The sequence below is a fragment of the Mycetomoellerius zeteki genome, unplaced genomic scaffold (genome assembly GCF_001594055.1).
Source record: "Mycetomoellerius zeteki isolate Tzet28-1 unplaced genomic scaffold, Tzet1.0 scaffold308, whole genome shotgun sequence".
NCBI classification, from domain to species: Eukaryota; Metazoa; Arthropoda; class Insecta; order Hymenoptera; family Formicidae; genus Mycetomoellerius; species Mycetomoellerius zeteki.
The window spans coordinates 62,238-80,682 of NW_017257292.1; the positions used below are offsets into that span (position 1 = coordinate 62,238).

At 34.6% G+C, this 18,445-nt stretch overlaps 1 protein-coding gene across 5 annotated transcripts in view; it reads right to left on the reverse strand.

The window, feature by feature from the left end:
• LOC108724538 (uncharacterized) overlaps positions 1-18,445 on the reverse strand; it is a 271,946-nt gene that overhangs the window by 55,297 nt on the left and 198,204 nt on the right. For all 5 annotated transcript variants that reach the window (XM_018450965.1, XM_018450966.1, XM_018450970.1 and 2 more), the window contains one exon: positions 16,054-16,164. In XM_018450965.1, coding sequence (XP_018306467.1) covers positions 16,054-16,164 — 111 coding nt within the window. The remainder of the gene's footprint in view (positions 1-16,053; positions 16,165-18,445) is intronic.

An 18,445-nucleotide genomic window follows, 5' to 3' on the forward strand; every position in this document is an offset into this window, starting at 1 on the left:
ATAAGTATTATCGATACTGAATCGAATTGGAGTAATATTGGACTAATATCAGTTTGATGCTAGATATCGCTGATAATGTATATACAACGAAAGAAAATTCAAATCCATGAATTTAAGCATAATTCAATTTGTAAAATTATTCGCTGTTGACAAATATGATCGTAATTATTACAACGGTAAATTATTAATTCAATTGTTACTCAAATTATAAATTTGAGTGACATTTAAATTCATCACTTAAATTAAAAATTGCGTGTTTGAAAAAACAATTAATATTGAATACGGATATTAAATTCATTTGCGTTTACTGAAATTTTGTAAAAGAAATCCCCTGAGAATTCGTAAATTTGCCAGGTATTTTTGTTCAAGATCAGATAATTTTTTATATACAGCTTTGAAATAAATTGTAGTGTAATTAATGCAAGCAAACTATCTGTCTGTTTTTTTAGCTAAAGTTCTTGCACGGTTCATTTTTATTCCTTTCCCTCTCTCCCCCCCGTTGGAAAGAAAAAAGAAAAGATGAACCGTGCAAGAAGTTCAGTTAAAAAGAATAGGTTTTATATATATTGTAAGTTAATAGAAGACACACACACACAGGAGACTGTATCTATCTAATTCCATGAGACTATATCTATCATTTTCTATAATTGGAACCACGCGCGTGCGCGCGCGCGGAACCAATAGAATAGTATAAGACAAATTCACTACACAATATACAATATAATATCAGTGAGTTACTCTCTTCTGCTGAATTGTCTTGTACTGTCACTCTATTTTTCTTTTTAAATAAAAATTTGCGAGACACGCAAGAATGATACACATGAATACATGCGGATATGTATGTCACACTTATTGCTAACCGATTGCCAATGTTTTACATTATCCAGAAAAAATGATCAAAGAAGAAATAATATTTTTACAAAGAAACAGAATAAGTAAAATATTCCAAAAGTTTCTCTGACTACTGATAAAATTCTATGAAAATCCACAATTTTTTTTAAGAATAAAAAAGAAATCTTCTGAATATTTCAGGTTTTCCCAAGTAGCAAACACCTAATTAAAATGATATTGTATATATTAATTTAAATTAAATTAAGAGTTTAAAGCCTATAACAATCGAAGCTGGATCTTAGATGCTTAAATAATTTGCATGTGAATTTATATATTACATATGTAGTCATTTGAAACGTACGCCGAATTGATTTGTCGCAAGACAAATTCCATCAAACGTGCAAACTAAAAACGTTTTTCGCCACACATTTCATGCTTCCTTGAATTCTTGGTTGTCCGTCTAGCCGACGTTCTAACTTTCTTCGCTTTTTTGGCAATCGCCGATGCGGCGCCGCATTTACAGACATGAATACAGAGACGAATCTTTGTTGGGTCGCCATTAAGATTCGGCGTTCTTTCGATACGTTTTAATGGATTAAAAATGTTTCCTACCATGTTTAGCTTACCCATCTAGCGGCACTGCCGTTTGATTGATAGAATGATTGAAAGTTCTCTTTAAATTTCTCCCCCATCAAAACGCAAATACAATCCTTTCTCCAGCACGACGTTTAACGAAAATTCGCAACCTCGTTATTAGACCCGACGGCTGTTTTCCATAGTTGTCGACGTCGCGTAATGACATACGTGATCTAGGGACTTTTAGTGATCGTCGGAATACGTCGCACGGAGAAAACGCAAGGAAAACATCGTTCCTGTGCGATCTCACGCGAAGAGAAACAGACGACGTGACGGAGGGGCAGTTCGGGGACCACGCCATTCAATTAAGTTTATCTCTAGCACTTTCGCGGAGGGTCGATACCCACAGACCTGCAAGACTTGCCACGTATTATACATCGTGGGGCCTCCGTTGGTCTATATTGTGACCACGTGCAGGATACGGTCCCTCGTCGCATTGTCGGGCGATATTCCGTCGCTGGGCGTAACGGCGTGTCGTAATAACGCGCCTTATTTCTCACAGCCTCCGCCGCAGTTATCCAACGACCTCTCCGCGACCGGGAGACCTTAACGAGAGACGTAAGACCGGGGATTAATTAGGTTTATATCTAGCCGCGACGCAGCCGACCCTGAATCGCGGGACTCGTAACCCCGGGAATTAATTTCTCGTTTATTAACTCTTAGCTGTCCTAGCATTACCAACGAGTGTCTGAAGAGGACATATAATTAAGGGAAATGAGATATACCTACTTGAGAAAAGTTTCAGTTGAAAATGGATGAATTAGAAAATTCTGATTATATTGATTATATTAATCAGAATTCCGGTATATAAAATTTTGATCATCTCAACTAGAATTTTAGCAGATTAAACTAAAAAATTCTGATTCGTTCATTTACAATCAGCATTCAAATTAATCCAACCATTTTTCTCAGTGCCGTACTAACTTGTCAAAAATTTCGTTATCTCATTACGAGGACAAGAATATAAAGAAGCAGTGCGTTCTATACACTTCGTGTAACACGATTGCGCGCAAACATGATGCTTGAAATTCCATTCGAATACATTTTTCTTTGCGTTCGGAAAGATTACGAGCGAAAGCGTGATTTAAAATTCGATTAAAGTAAGTAACTTGCTGCAGTTGTCTATTGCTATCTATCTAGCTTTATTTTCTTATGTATCCGGCGGCGGGATTCTCCTCGCTCTTCAAGATTAAATAAATGCTTCGAACGCGCGGAAGTTCGAGAAACACGTACTTTTACCACGCCCGAACGCGCGAGAAGTCTTCGCGAAAAGCACTTCTACGGAAGATACTTCTCGCCGAGAACGACGTTGCCTTCGGTTTCGTTCTTCATTCTTCACGCGAAGTTAAAGAAGTTAGGGTATTTTTTTAGCAAACCAGACTTTAGCGTCTAATGCCTCGAGCAACTTGTGAACGAGGAAGGGAATAAATATCGCTAAAAAAATGAGAAGAGATAAAAGTGCCGAGGGCGGAAGAGAAATTTACTGCATTTCGTAAAATGCAGTGATCGAGAGAAATTGCAATAATATGAAATGATATACAAAATAACAAAAAAATTTGTGTGACAAAATTTTGTATGTTTATCAGATCATTACTCAGGTAACAAGTTATTTGTCGTCAGCTTGCTACTTGGATACTAATATATATTGAAAAAAAAAACAAATTCTATATTACTTACATCTTATTAAAAATCAAAAAGACTTCGAAAGATTGTTTGATAAATTGAAGACCTGAACGTTTTATTGGCTGCCTGGGAGAATTTATCCGTGAAAATGTGCGCGGCCATCGTTGTGTTCCCAAAATGCTTTGAAGCTTCTATCAAAGCTAAAGGTGGCTATTTGGAATATTAATTTTTATTTTTGGTATTTAATAAGATATAATCAACAGTCTAGTGTTTGATTTTTGTTACGTTACATTCTAAATTCTTTAAAATAGAATCTCGCTCTAAAGAGTAAAAATTGAGTGAGCCTGTCTTAAGAAAGAGAAGCTTAATTTTCAATCTTTAAGAGTGAGAGAGAGATTCACTCTGAAAGTTTTATTAGTAATTTGTTAAACACAGAACTTTGTAGCCAAATATTATATTTTTGTTATCTTATAAAAATACCAAACTATAAAATAAGTATGCAACTATACATATGTAGCTATCAAATAGATTTGCACCTATAAAATAGCTATGAGATAAATGCGCAATTATATAGAATAAATAGTGAATATTACGTGATATACGCACAAAGAAAAATGTCTGGTTGGATTAATTAAAATTCTGGTTGAAAATAAACAAATCAGAATGTTCTGATCTGGAGACACGGTAGTGTCTCCTTTACGCGAGCCGGCGAGTTGTGCCAGATCGTTAAATTTACTAGAATTCTGTTGTGTAATAAAAAAAATTCTATTAATATGATCAGAATTTTCTGATTTGTTTATTTTCAACCAGACATTTTTCTCAGTAAATAATGTTCTCACAATAATGTTTGTCAAAAAAATAAAATAAAAAAAAACGAAAAATTAAGGAGAGAATGTATCGTGTAGATACGAGATTTTTCAGCCGCCGCTAAAACGGTCACATATATCTATAACGTATCTCTCTGTTGAATTCTCTCTATCGTGCTGTATCGCTCAAGAGTTCATCTCGTCAGGGTATCGTCCCGTAAAAGGACCGTTGAGGACCAAATTTCCAACGCGGTCGTAAAGTCGCTTTAAAAGCGATCCTGTCCTCTTGGATAACGCCACTACGTTCCACTCGCCGGCACGACCCACTTCGGCACAATGTTTACGTCGTGGATTTTCGACAGGTCGGAGTCGCGATAGTGATTTCGCACTTAAAGAAGCCGCACGTCTGCTTTTAGATACACATTTTACGCCTCGGAGCGTTGCGTCGTAACAGTTTGAGTCTCGATCGGAGATACGGGGCACGACTGGCACGAGTTATTTCGAGCGTGTAGGAAGCTAATTTGAAAAATTTCTCCTGCGAAAAATGGTAAATATCGTCGGCGAAGTTGCATCGTCTTGTAGGTATGTCAAAAATAACATCTTACGGAAATGTAAATTATAAGACGGAAGGGATGTAGATATAATTTACCACGAAACTTAATAATATATTAAAAAATATATCATTATATGTGTGTGTATATATAAATGTAAATATAATATAACTTAAAATTAAGTTATACATAGTAAAGTTTAAAAAATTCTCGTAAAGATTTCCAGTTGAAAGATATAAAAATAGTGATGATGAAAAATGAAACTTTTTTCAATACAATCATCTTTATTTTTAGAATGATAAATTAATATTTATACATTTTGTAGAATGTTAAGTAATTTTTCTACACAACTTAAGAATATTCTGAATGTTTATTTTTAAAATGGTCAAACAAAGTGAAAAAATTTTATGATGATTTCATTATTGGTCAATTTTTTCCATGCGAACATTAATTTTCAAAAACTTTAATTTAAAAAAGTAATCACTAAATAATAACTTTTTATTCAGCGCAGTTTTAAATCGTATCTTTTTTAATATTGAATATCTTTTAAGTTTTTGATATAGAAAAATTAATTTATCGCTCAAAAAATGTATTAAGAGAGATAAAGGATTATTATATTAAAAAGTATAAATGTTTCATCTTTCTTCTTTAACAAAAGATGTACAAAAAATCTTCTGAGGCTTATAATATAATAAAGAAAAGTTAACAAGCAATTATAATGTATATATAATTTTATTTATAAAAGCATTTGATATAAGCTATCATGACTTTACGGTCGAAATATTTTTCGCGTAAAGAGATAAACTTATAAAACTTAATTAATCAAAAAATTTTCTTTTGTAAATTTACTAAAATTTCGTTGTACTGTTACTCGTTACATCCAACTGCATCCGAGTTTAAAATTGAATCAAGCCTGTCGAAATTTCGTTATACCGAATTGTCATATAATGGTAGACACCCAGAACGAGAATTTGATAAAATTACACTGCAATGGAAACTTTGTTCCAGTGGTATCCACTACATCAAAGTTTGACGGGAAAAAAGTAGCTTTAACATTGCGTACACACGTCGCTTCAATCAATATCAGTTCCAATAATGTTGAAAAAGTTTCTCTCGACTTCAACAATTTCAAATAATTCACTTTCAATTGTAGCCATTGCGAAAAATTCAATTTCAATTACAAACGATATTGAAAAAAACAATTTTGATCATTTGGGGATAATTTATCCGCGTATTAATAACAGTAAAAAATATTAGTACCAGTAAAAAATATTTTGTATTTATGTGAAAATTAGTCCTTGTTAAAATTTTTATGTTAAATTTTTTACGTACTCGTATGTTAATTTAACATAATGTAATTGTGTTATTTGAACATTTTGTTAAATACAGTATGCGCCAAAAAAATGCGACTCTTACAATTAACACTTCAGTTGTCGGTTTAGTTAAATAAAGTGAGTGGACAGGGACAAATTTGATTATAACACAAATATTTTGTCGGATATGTTAAAAGTTTCGAAACAAACATTTTCAATAGGAACCGATTTTAACACAAATGCATAAAATGTTTTTTATTACGTAAGAATTCTATTATTAATACCGAGAGGTTCGAAATTTAAATCTTTCTTATCTTACCCATCTTCCTACATTACAAGCTCAATAGTTTTAATAGAATTGAATAATGGTTGCCGCGGTATCTCGTACAATCCAGTTGCTCTCGAATTGTTTGTTAAACGCAGAGACGTAGATCCGGATCCGGTCGGGGGTAGCCTTCTCCAAACAAGGGTGTCGTAACGGAAACGTAATATTCTTGTTTGACTCTCAACCGGATGGGATTCTGGCACCGGACGCAAGATCGAAACAGCGACGTTCGTTCGCCGACGCCAGATACTAAGCAAGTGGAAGAGCCAGCGCATAAGTCGGCCGGGCGACATCGGCTCTTAAAACTCACCCTCTTGGCTGCTTCCATCCTCTCCCCCCTTCCCTCGGTTAAGTTAATAGAACATCGTAAACGATGAGAGAGTTCCGGAATAGTTTTCGATTGTAAGACTTGATGCTCCACCGAGCATATCGATATTTAAGGGTATCGGGCAGCTGAGAGAATCCACCTCGCCGCGAATAAATCCGAAGTTACTTTCTCAAAGAGAGTAACGCCATTGTTGGATTTGCATAATTTATTCAACAAAACTGCGAATCGGATTATTGAGTTTTACATAACTTCTCATCATTCCTCCGAGAAAAAATAATTAACAAAAATTTAAATACATAGTTCGATTTACAAAACGTCTCTCTATTGATCTAGAATTTTCGACCGGTGTGTCACAAAGTAACTCTAAGTGTGCTGCGAAAATTAAAAAAGAAAATAAAAATAACAGTCAAAAATATTTAAAAAATTGTGGAAATTATCTAAATTATATTGTGTTTACTCTCATTTTAGCCAAAGATCATCCTTGCAATAAAATCACTGTTAGTACCCACGATTGGGTTATTTTCTTGCACAGTTCTTTCCTTCGAAAAACTAAGCGCATCAAGTAATTGGTTACAATATTTATATATAATTATTTCAATATACAACTTTATAAGTATTTTCTAAAGATGTTAGAATAAGAATCAACTTAATTTTTGTATATTTGTGAAAGTAATAAAAATTAACCCGGAATATGAATGACCCATCATGTATAGTAAAGGATCGAAAATTATCGTGTATATTAAGGGTTAAAATAATAAAATAAAAGAACTTTAGAATTTATGTTTATTTTTGAATGTTGACATCTGATAAAAGACCTGTGCTAAATGTTAAAGCATGTGTACCTAATGAAGTATCTCGGTAAATTTAGCTTGTTATTTAAAGTGTCACGAATTAAAACACATTGAAAAACGCTGGTTTATCTGTTAGATAAACAATAATTTTTACTATAATAATTATTAATTGCAATAACGCGTGTTTTATACTTGAAGTCGCGTTTCTTGTTCTCTCTCGACCGTGAAACGGAATGTCGCAATATAATCGGACAAGATGACGCGATGCAATTTCAGAGAATAAAACTTGGAATGCATTCGCATATAAAATAACTTTTAAGCCTCCTTCTGGACCTCCTTCGAAACAACGGAAGGAGAGAGAACAGTCAGCGTGGATTGCAGGCAGCGGGCTTTCATGTCGGGATAAAAGGTCCTTGGTTATTGCCTGCTTATTGCGCTGTTTTGCATGCCGCGGCATCTAGAAATCGCATTTCTTACGTGAAGTGCACCGGCGCGTCTCTCACCCCGCCGCGCCGTCACATTGTCGTCGACGACAACACGTAACACAACAACGTCGAGACAGAATCGTTTACAGGCATTTCTACCGTTGCTCTTGAATCCACGAATCCTCGTGGCTTTTTCGCGTTATTTGTACGAGTTTCTCTCAATGTAAGACCATTTGGAATTCTGAATTCCGAACAACGATACGCCGCGGCCGCGAAGAAAGGATTCCACGGGTGCCTAAAGTGAGCTTTGTTAAAGATAAAAGAAACAGCAGCTGTGGAAAATTGTTGACGACATGAAAAAGAAGAATTCCCCCGTGCCATTATTCCATTTCTATATAACGGTTATATTCATTACACTGGGAGAAAGGTGTTTCATACTTATGACTACAATTGCATAGTAAAATAATTATATATATATAAACCATAAAAAATATGGTTGTCCCAAAATATAACTATAAAATTAGTCACTTGAATTATTTTTATGGTAATTTCAACTATTTTATGGTTATAACAACTATAATTATAGTCATTTTAGGTTGCCAACTATATACATTTGTTGCTGGAACTATATATATATTATAGTTACTGTTATTATTACTATAGCAGTAATAATCATAATTATAGTAATATATAATTATAGTTACAAATACCAAACATTTTTCTCTCTGTGCGGTAATATCCATTACATTGGGTGCAACATTTGCTCATTAATTGGCGCAATTTGCAATTTCCACGAGGAGCGCGTAAACGGTACCGGTATTTACTGATCGGGTCTATCGCGTCGAAAGAGGAAATCGGCGATTAGATGCCTCGCGATGAAGTAAATGGCTGTTCCAAAGATAAGCGTAAACTCCTAAGTCTTTCGTTATGATAGCGTAATGCGCGAGATGCGCGCCTCATTAATTCGTCTAATGGCGCAGCTAACTAATACTGATTAGAGTCTGTGGTTCACAAGGATGTTTTCGTTATTTATGCAGAGAGGTTATTATGTGTGCATGAAAGCTGTAACGTATATAAGCTATAGCGTAAACTCCTTGCAACTTAACTGATTAATCGTGTTAAACATCTCTCTTGTTCTTTAGAAACAGAGTATCCTGGCTCTCTCTCTCTCTAAAGACAGAAGGAAATGTTTAAAAGTTTTTAGAAAGTAATTCAATAAAGTAACTAATTTTTTTCGAAATTATGTTCAACATTATAATTTAATTTAGATAACATATTGGGTTGGAGGAAAAGTTCTGCGGATTTTTAGTATAAAATTTAAACAAAAAATTGACATTTGTAACAATTTATTCAGTCAACAATGTATTGACCGACTTTATCTATAATTTGTTGCCAACACTTCGGTAGGGCCTTAATACCGCTCTCGTAAAATTCTGATAAAAAATTCTGAAAAATATCTTAGAACTTTAGGAGAAGAAAATAAACAATTTTTGTCTCTTTCAGTATTTCTGTAAAGTTGATAGTATTTGAGTAAAAAATTATTGAAGACCAATTTTCGATAATTTTTAATAATTAATATCTTGTTAATTATTGCGAAAATTGTAAAATGATAGAGGACTTTTCTTCTCAGTTTAGTCCATTCTGCCTCTATGCGAAATATTTTTCACTACTTTCCAAACACCCTGTATACACACACACACACACATATGTAAAATCATTTCTTACAAAGGAATATGTTACATTTAACATATATTCATCGGCAATTTCAACATGCGTAACTGTGTTTCAATATATTTCTTTATATCCCCTTTAGCAATCACGGTAACTTCTCAAGATGTATTATAAAAGTACAGCGTTTAAGTACGTAATGTTCAAACAAATGAAATTATTTCGAGAATGATAAGATAAAACGGACGATATTCCTGCGTAGAACGATTATTACCACGAGAGCTCTCAAAGAGAGATTTATAAAGACAATGTCGATGCAATGCGTTTTAGATATTGCGTCGTTGTGTTTTTCGCCCACGGAATTCATAGGTATGTGCATTTTCTTGTATAGCAATGGTGTCGTCGTTACCGTCGTTGTTGTTTAAAATTGCTTTCATGCGCCATAAATTCATTTAAGGAAGGCTCGTTCGTTGTCCGAAACGCGCCAAACGCACAGTTTTATCTCGTTCCTGAATAATGAAAAACGATCGCATCATAGAAGTAACTCCGTCCGGTTTCGAATGGAGAATGAAGCTTATTAAGTCGCAATAAATGCGATGGCGGTTTTTCGAGGGAGGACTAATTTCCATTTTTTGTCGCGGCGGAACACGCGAATCATCACCCTTCGGTGAACCATCGCAATGACGTCGTCAGCAAATATCGCCCGGAGGAATCAGCAAAAAAGTTTTGCATACTGCACCAAAAATCTTGAAATGAAAAAGCTCTTTAGAACGGATGGATCTCTAGATTCTACATAATAATTTGTGATATGCAGTAATACGAAATAAAATAATTGAAATTGCAACTTTAAAAGAATCTTAAAAACTACATTATAAAGAATGATATACTAAGAGATAAAAAATGATAGCAATTATCATAACTTAATTGTAATTTATAAACATTTTCAGTGCCAACTATACAGGGTGTCCCGCAATTTTTGACCAAGCGCTTTTGTGTAAATAGAGCGGACTAAACAACTGATTGTGAGTCGAAAAGTTTTGTACCATTTTGCAATTCTCGCAACACCCTGTATATTTTTTTATAGAACTAAGTAGATATAATTATTATTAACATATAGCAGTAATAACTATAAAAATCTAAAAGAACATCCCGTCTAATTATTTTACCATACGATAGTGAGTTTATAGTTATAAACCACTTTTCTCTCAATCAATGTATAATAATATTTTCGTATAAAAATATATATAGAAAATATATATAGCGCTAAAACCTTTTGAAAGTCATTCGGGGTCATGACTTCGATCACATATGTCAAGATCAAGGTCATCGGAGAGTGCTCCCCTATACTACATAATTACCCAATATTCTTGAAGAGACGTATAATTTCGCTCGTGTAATTACCTTGACCGAACGACTTAATCCTGACCAAAGCTCTGGCTTGTTATTATTCCTATAATTAATAGCGTAATTGAATATATATTTACGTAATTAAAACAAGTATATAAATATATAGTTGTCCTAAAAATGACTGTAAATCGTAGGTAAATTATGGTAATAGCAATCATTCTTTTCTTTCAGTGAATGATAGTTGTTCCAACCTATTAAGAGTTTTACAATAAGTATATATATTAAAAAATATATAAAAGGAGATTGTGATTGTTACTGATTGTGAGTCACTTACAAGATCAAGCAAATATTATAATTTCAAGAATTATTTGCAATATAGAAGATATATAACTCGAGGATTACTATTGAAAAAATTTCTTTAAAATATAAATGAAACGAGCAAATGTTTGAATGCGCGATTTTCTTATAAGACCGACTTGTACGGTCATTGTTCGTTGCCGATCGATAACACCTTCTCGGTAAAGTCCGCGAGTGCAAGAACGAGGTTGTCTGTCCCGTGTCGCGACGCGTGGTGAAATTCTATCGGTTCTCCCAAGAATGGGCGCGAGATTGCCTCCTACACGAAATAATTCACTCTTGGTATCTTCCGTCGTGCAGAGAGATTTTAAACTTTCCTATCCTCGCGCGCGAGAACAGCGATATGGCAAAGTTTCTACAGTCTAGACGTATCCTCGCCTCAGCACCGCGCGGCGTAAGGATAATCCGATACGGCTTGCCGGGAATGTAATTTACTTGAGGGGAGAGACCGTGCGCGTCACCGTCGAACCCCAAAGAACCTCTTTATCCCCCCATTGCTCGCCCATCCGCCAATCCGCTTTCTCCAATGTCCTCCGTCTCTCACGGACACATTTTCCGGACTGTATTAGATTCTCCTCCCGGGAGTTTTGTAAATACAATATCTTATTCGCGGTAAAATGGCAAATGATCCAATAATTCCCCAGACGTATATCGAATAAGGTTCCTTAATAAATTATATTGTTACTCTATTGTAGAGATTGTCTACTGCAATCTTTGAAAGTTACAGTCTCAACTTTTCATATCACAGATATAAAAAATTATATTACTTATTTTTTTTTTCATATAAATGTAATTCGTTTTTTATATCTTAATAATATTAACAATATTAGTGAAAAGCATGAAATTAATTTTTAATTTTATTAAGTTTGAATCATTATAATTTTTTTTATCCATTTAACACTAAATTCTCAATAGAATAAAGAACAATAAGTATAATTCACGCATGTAATTAAAAAAATTTTTAATTTGATTAAGCTTTAAATTATTATAATTTTTTCCTGCATTCAGTACTAAACTCTCAATATAATAGCTATATTATAAATATTTATTGAAATATAATCTCTTTTCTCATATCTTTCTATTAAAATTTTTACATGTTATAATAATAATTATTCCCTGCAAATATTGAAAATTAGTGAGCTTTTAATAACGATGTGAAATAATTATATCTTCAGTAAATATGATCTAACCGACACGACGCACGTAGCGCAATCCGCGGGATTAATGAGATCGGCAACTATCCAAAGCTCCATCTAAATTATACGCTTGGAAAAATGCCAAGATGAATGAAGCCAACGAAGAGACGGTGGTCGCGCGATAAGCAAGCGAGCCGCTCGACCGCTTCCTGACTCGAGTGCATTCGATCTTGCGCGATCAGCAGGCTGGTTTCCTCAATTCCCAGACCGCCGCGCTTAATTTCGGCAGAAATTACGTAGATTTAACCCGCCACAGCGGCTGCAATTTATCGCGGCTTACATATCGTCGTAGCACCGACAACGTTCGTGACTGGAAAAGTATCAAGTGGATTTGTGGAAACGTGGTAGAACGTCCAGCCTGGATTACTTATACATTTATCCGGTGAATAATTAGTCGTTGTGTCCCGAGAAGAAAAAAGAAACAGAAGGAAAAGAATGTATCCGTTCTTTCCCGAGCGATGTAATTAATTTTATTTGCCTACTTCCGACGTCTTACACGGTGGTTCTCAAAATTCTAATCGCAACGCATGGGACGTTTCTCGTTTGATAAAAAACCAAGGACGATTGACAAGTTAATGTTAATTGCAAAAATATTTACATAAAAAAAATTTTGACGTAAACACAAGTAATTAAATTACGCAATTAGGTAATTAAAAATGTTAATTATTTAATTAATTATTAATGAAGAATTTCGTCATTCGCAATCAGCGCCGACGCGTTACAAGTTTTCTTCCCTCCGTTATTACATATTGTTAGAATAAAATTACAATCACGTAATTTAAATGAAATTCACAGCAGGATTTCCATATTCCATGGGGTGCTTTTATTGTAATTAAAACCCTATAGAAACTACACGTGATTTCCACCGATCAAAAAGCGGCGTATTACATTTATTAAATTATGTGCAATCCCATATAAATGGCCAATCAGTCTGTCGCTGAACCCATACTCTCGCATCCTACGAAGCGTCACAAAAGGATATTAAAAGATCGCAAAGCGCTACGAGTATTGTTATTTCGAGAATTGGAATATATGTATATACGTATTATATATACATATAATTACAAATATACACCTTTTGGTGTATTTTGGTATACATAATAATAGCTTTTAAGTTTTTAAAAGCTTCCTCACTTCGACAAGATAGGTGTAAGTCGAGAATGAGAAATTGTATTAGAAATCGTCGCCCGAGAGAGGGGGAAGAAAATGCTCCCTCTTGTTCCTTATTCTGAACGCCTATGCATATAGCTGCAAAAAGAGGCATCCGTGATCTCGCAACGGCGGCGGAGATGATTCGAAGAAAATCGGTGGGAGGGGCAGTCCTTCAACTTCGACTTACGATCGCGTGATGAGTGATAAATAATTCGGGTCGCTCGCGAGAAACGCGTAAATCACACGAGATTAAACAGACGAGTCGAGAGTGTTCTGCACCCTTCGACCGCTTATGTTTTTGTCGTGATATTTTATAGACTTGCAAAAGGGGCGTGGAAAAAGGGCACGTCAGAAGCACGCTACGTACCTATCATCCACATCCTATTCTGGAAGGTCCATCTTAGCAAGAGACGAGACATATTCTCTTTCTGTTGTCGACTTGGCAACGAAAAGTGAATTAAAATACGGCATGGATAAGTTCAGAATATTACAGTCGCCGTCGGTCTTTGCATACGTGCGCGATCTTTTCATCTCGATGAAAACGTCGAGGTAATCGCGAATGCTTTATGCAATTAGATGGCGGAAATTACACGGCAGAAAATGAAGTGTGGTACAAATACGTACTCGGTTATGTGCAATAATAAAACATTGCGTAATATAAAAATTTCGTACGAAAGTGCAGGCTTTCTCGTGTTTTAATGTTGTCGTTGCGAATATGTAAACTTTATTATAACGCGACGGCATTACCGTTGTTATACAATAATCTTTTTAGCAAGAAATTATTTTCTACTTTGAGAGAAAAGAGGGTTTAATATCAGAGTTTGAATATTTCAATCTCACCATTTATGATAATTTTGTTCAGTTTATCTGTGACAAATTATACAGTTTTATATATGCTGAAAGAAAAATGTCGAGGTATTGTGAAGCAAAGAAACTTACGACGTTTTTTTTCAATATTTATTAGTTATGAAAAAATTTGATTATGAAAACGAAATATAAATTTCTGTAAAATATATCTCATTAATTGTAAAAAATAAAATAGATGGCTTATTTCTTAGGAATAACATTTTATTTTGCCATATTTAAATAAAGATTTATTTCAATGAAATAAATATATTTCTCATAAATAAATTCTTAAATATCTTTTTGTCAGTATACTTGATAAATATAAATTAAGTAAATATTTTCAAAAAACGAATATTTATAATGAGAAAATTGCGTATGCAGCATGTAAGTATACATGGAAAGATTTTGCTGAGCTGTCTAAAGATTTAGCTAAATATAGATAAAAATAATTACTTTCGACCATCAAAATAATTACGTGGAACGCTTAAACGTTGGTAACAATCCTGCATAAAGTTTTAATATTCTCGCTACTACTTTAAGCACATCCTACATAATTATTTTGATAATCCACAAACCAAATTATTTCTGGATCTGTGTGTATATTTAGTTACATTTTTAAATACTTCAGCAAAACTGTACTTTTCGTCTACTTAGATATCGCACAACGTTGGCTCTATAAAATTATGAAATAATTAAATCAATGTAGTTTATTATATAATAATATATGAGAGTCACAATGATTATCTCTAAAGTGCTCCAGATAATTAAGTCAAAATGGTCCAAGTAATAATCTCACATTATCGATAGTACCGATCAGTAACAACGTGTTGGATCCAATGGGTACCGCGAGATCATCGAGGATAACGAGATAAATCGGTCATGAGGCTCACTGGAAGTGACATAACGCAAATAAACTGTGCGACAAGAGAGGAACGTGATTACGTGAGGGGCGGAGATGTTCTCAGCCTCTCTATCTCGGAGACCAGAGAGAGTTCCTGCAGTCTACGGGATCTGGTTTATGAGGGTCGTCGTTATCTGATATGGCAAACGGCGCCACCGCAGAGCAACGGCAACCAGCCGCGCGGATCTGCACGTTTGGTCCGAATCAAAACCACTACCATCACGAACTACCACTACCTTGGACCATCCTCGCGACTACAGTTTCGTTCCGGGGAGAGCGGGGCAAAGTTAACAGATCGGTGATTCCGTACAAGACAGAGATTATAGTTTTCAGATGCTTCAACCGAATAGAGCTAGCGGAGTTCGATCAAATTGACTAACTCCGAATTGATAGCAATATATTTTACCATACTAATCTCCCTTTCGTAAAAGTATATTAAAATTTTCGACAACTATAAATTGTTCGATTTATATTTATATCACTGTAATATTTAAAGTCATATATTATTATCTGGTATATACACTGAAAGAAAGGATTGGTTGCTGCGGTAAATTAGATGGTAAAATATGGCATAGCATTTTTTAATTGGCAGCAACCAATCGAAATCCTATATTAACATTGCGGATAGGCTAACGCAACCAAAAATTGGCTGCTGATTCCAAAAATTGGCTTTCTTTTTTATTGAAAAATACATATTGCTTGAATTCTTTTTAATTTGGTTTTGGGAATGGTTTTTTGTTCGAGCAACGCATCTATGTCTGACGCCTTTATTTTCTTTTTCTTAAAAAAGTAATTAATACACTCTAAGAACTATATTTGATTTTACTGACAACTGCAAATTAGCGCTAGTTTTTTTACATCGAATCTTTTGTACGGATGGCGCGTGTACTTGGCATCGATTTTTTTACCTCTTTTTAAAAAGATAACTATTTACGGTAAAATATACAATATACATACCTTGTTGATTTGCCGCTGCAATTTTGTGATCGTCGCTCGGTCTCGTTGAGCCGCGATACGTTCGGCCAGTAACGCTTGCTCCAATTCTTGCACTCGTTCCTCCAGGCTCTCCTGTAACAACGAAGAACAAAATGTAATAATTTAATAATAAGGTGTCACATATAATTACATATTTACACCATAGATAAGTGTTTTATGCACTATGTGTATAAATAGTACAAGAACAATCGAATGATATAATACGTAAATTAAAATTGCTTATAAGCAAGAAAAATTGCTCGGCTTCGTATATAAATCGTATAGCGATCGAAAGCGCCGTTACACCGATTTCCAATTAACTTCTCGTCAAGGGACGCAATTCCGAAGTCCGTCCGTAACTTTCGGAGATATTTCCAACGTAATTTCCGTTACCTGAGTTTTAAGCTGCCTTAACGGAGGCTTAAACTTCAAGGAGAGAGATCACACTCTCCTCCGTATACTTGGAGATTACGCGCCGATGCATGTCGGAGAGTCGAATCCCCAAAGCGAGAAACCTTGTCGGTCCGGTAGATTCTTGTCTGCTTGCGGTTCGCCAAGAAAGACATCGATACTTAGATACAAGTAACCTTGAAGTAGCCGCAAAATAAGTTGACGAGCGACAAACTTTCATTTAAATCTAATTTAAACTTTGCATTTCATTTAATAATAATTTTAAATATATAATAAAACATCATTGAAACTATAAAACGTGCCCGATTTATTATTCAAAATCCAAGCAGCTGCATTAAAATTGAAATTTATATTTAAAAAAGAGTCTTAGCTGTGTGTGTTAAAATACCTCGTAGTCTAAAAGCTTAGGCTCGTACGGAATGCCAAAGATCCGAGTTCGATTCTCGAGGTAATATTTTTCGCAATAAGAATTAATTATTTCCAAATTTTAATATGTCACTCAACATTATCAAGATCGTTGATGTTCATAACTCCGTTAAAAAGCATCCTATTACAATAAAAAAAACACAGATTCTTAATGGAAACTTAGTATAGGTAATTGCCAATTTGAGTAAAATATTGTGTCCTAAACTTACATAAAATTTCTTTTCTTAATCGGATACGAACTTTGCATTCATCCAATATAATGTTTCAAAATAATTTATAGTAAAAAATTAATCATTAATTACACTAGTTTACAGCAAAAAATTACTTTGGACCGGACTACGTGTCTCTTATAGATTTTTGGATTCTGAAAACGATGCCGCAAGCAAAAAAATTCTAGCACAGTCAGATTTCCAAGATAATTGAGGTTTAATATACCTATAAAAAATAGTTTTTTTGGCGATATTTGACATTTTTTTTTATAAAGAAGATGACGTTTTTTTTATCTTAAAATTTCGATCAATTATTAAACTGTTAGTACTTTTACTCAAGTTCTGAGTCAATATTGATCTTTTAAGAAATTATCCAATAGTTACGTTAAATGTTTCAAGAACTTTGATTGATGATTACCGACATTTATTAGATTTAATTGGAATTCGTCCAACAAGCAGAGAGATTCAACCTTTTTAGCTTCACCACAATTTTCGCGACTTGAAGACATCGCCATAGCCATGCCGAATTGATTTACATCCTTCGTAAGGCATTTCTGATTATTATCAACGACGGTTATTAGGAATATTGGGACCGCGTCGTGCCAGGACGGAATGGTAATGAGCGGACTCCCTTGGTCTACAGGGACTGTTGGTCGCGATTTGACCATAAGTATTAGGCGCGATCTATTAGATTCGAGGCGACACCGACGCGGCGTCGGTGGTCTTCCTCCCTCTCGTCCTCGTCCTCGATTCCTTCTCGTACACGCGGACGCATTTGTATGCGGGGGCACGTAGCCGCAATTCACCCTTCCCGAACCCTCGGCCATCGCCGATGCTGCGCCAACAACGCGCAGCCATTGTTTGCCGCGAACGGTTCTCGTTCCGCACGCAGCAACTGCAGGAACACTTACTTTTAAATCGGTAACATCGCGGAAGAGAAAATTTTTCTCGACCGTACTTTTGAAAGATTACATTTGGAGAGATTTCGCACTTTAAATTATAGAATTTTCTTTTTCAGAGTGTTTACTGAAATCTCTTTAAAGAAGATTCTCTGAGATATTCCAAATACTTTTATTTAAAATTTCCAGGTAAGACTAGAGAACTGTTATTAATGCAACTTTGAAATAAATTGTCAAACAACACAAATAAACTATGTATTGAAAATTAGTAGAAGACAGAAATTCCACGAGACTATATCTATCATTTTCTAAAAATGAATTCGTTACACGTTTTGAAAAAAAGACAGAATTCAAATTTAAATGTAAAATTGCCAAAATTTCCCTGAGTTCCGATAAAATTTCATGAAAATTTGATTTTCAAGACTAGAG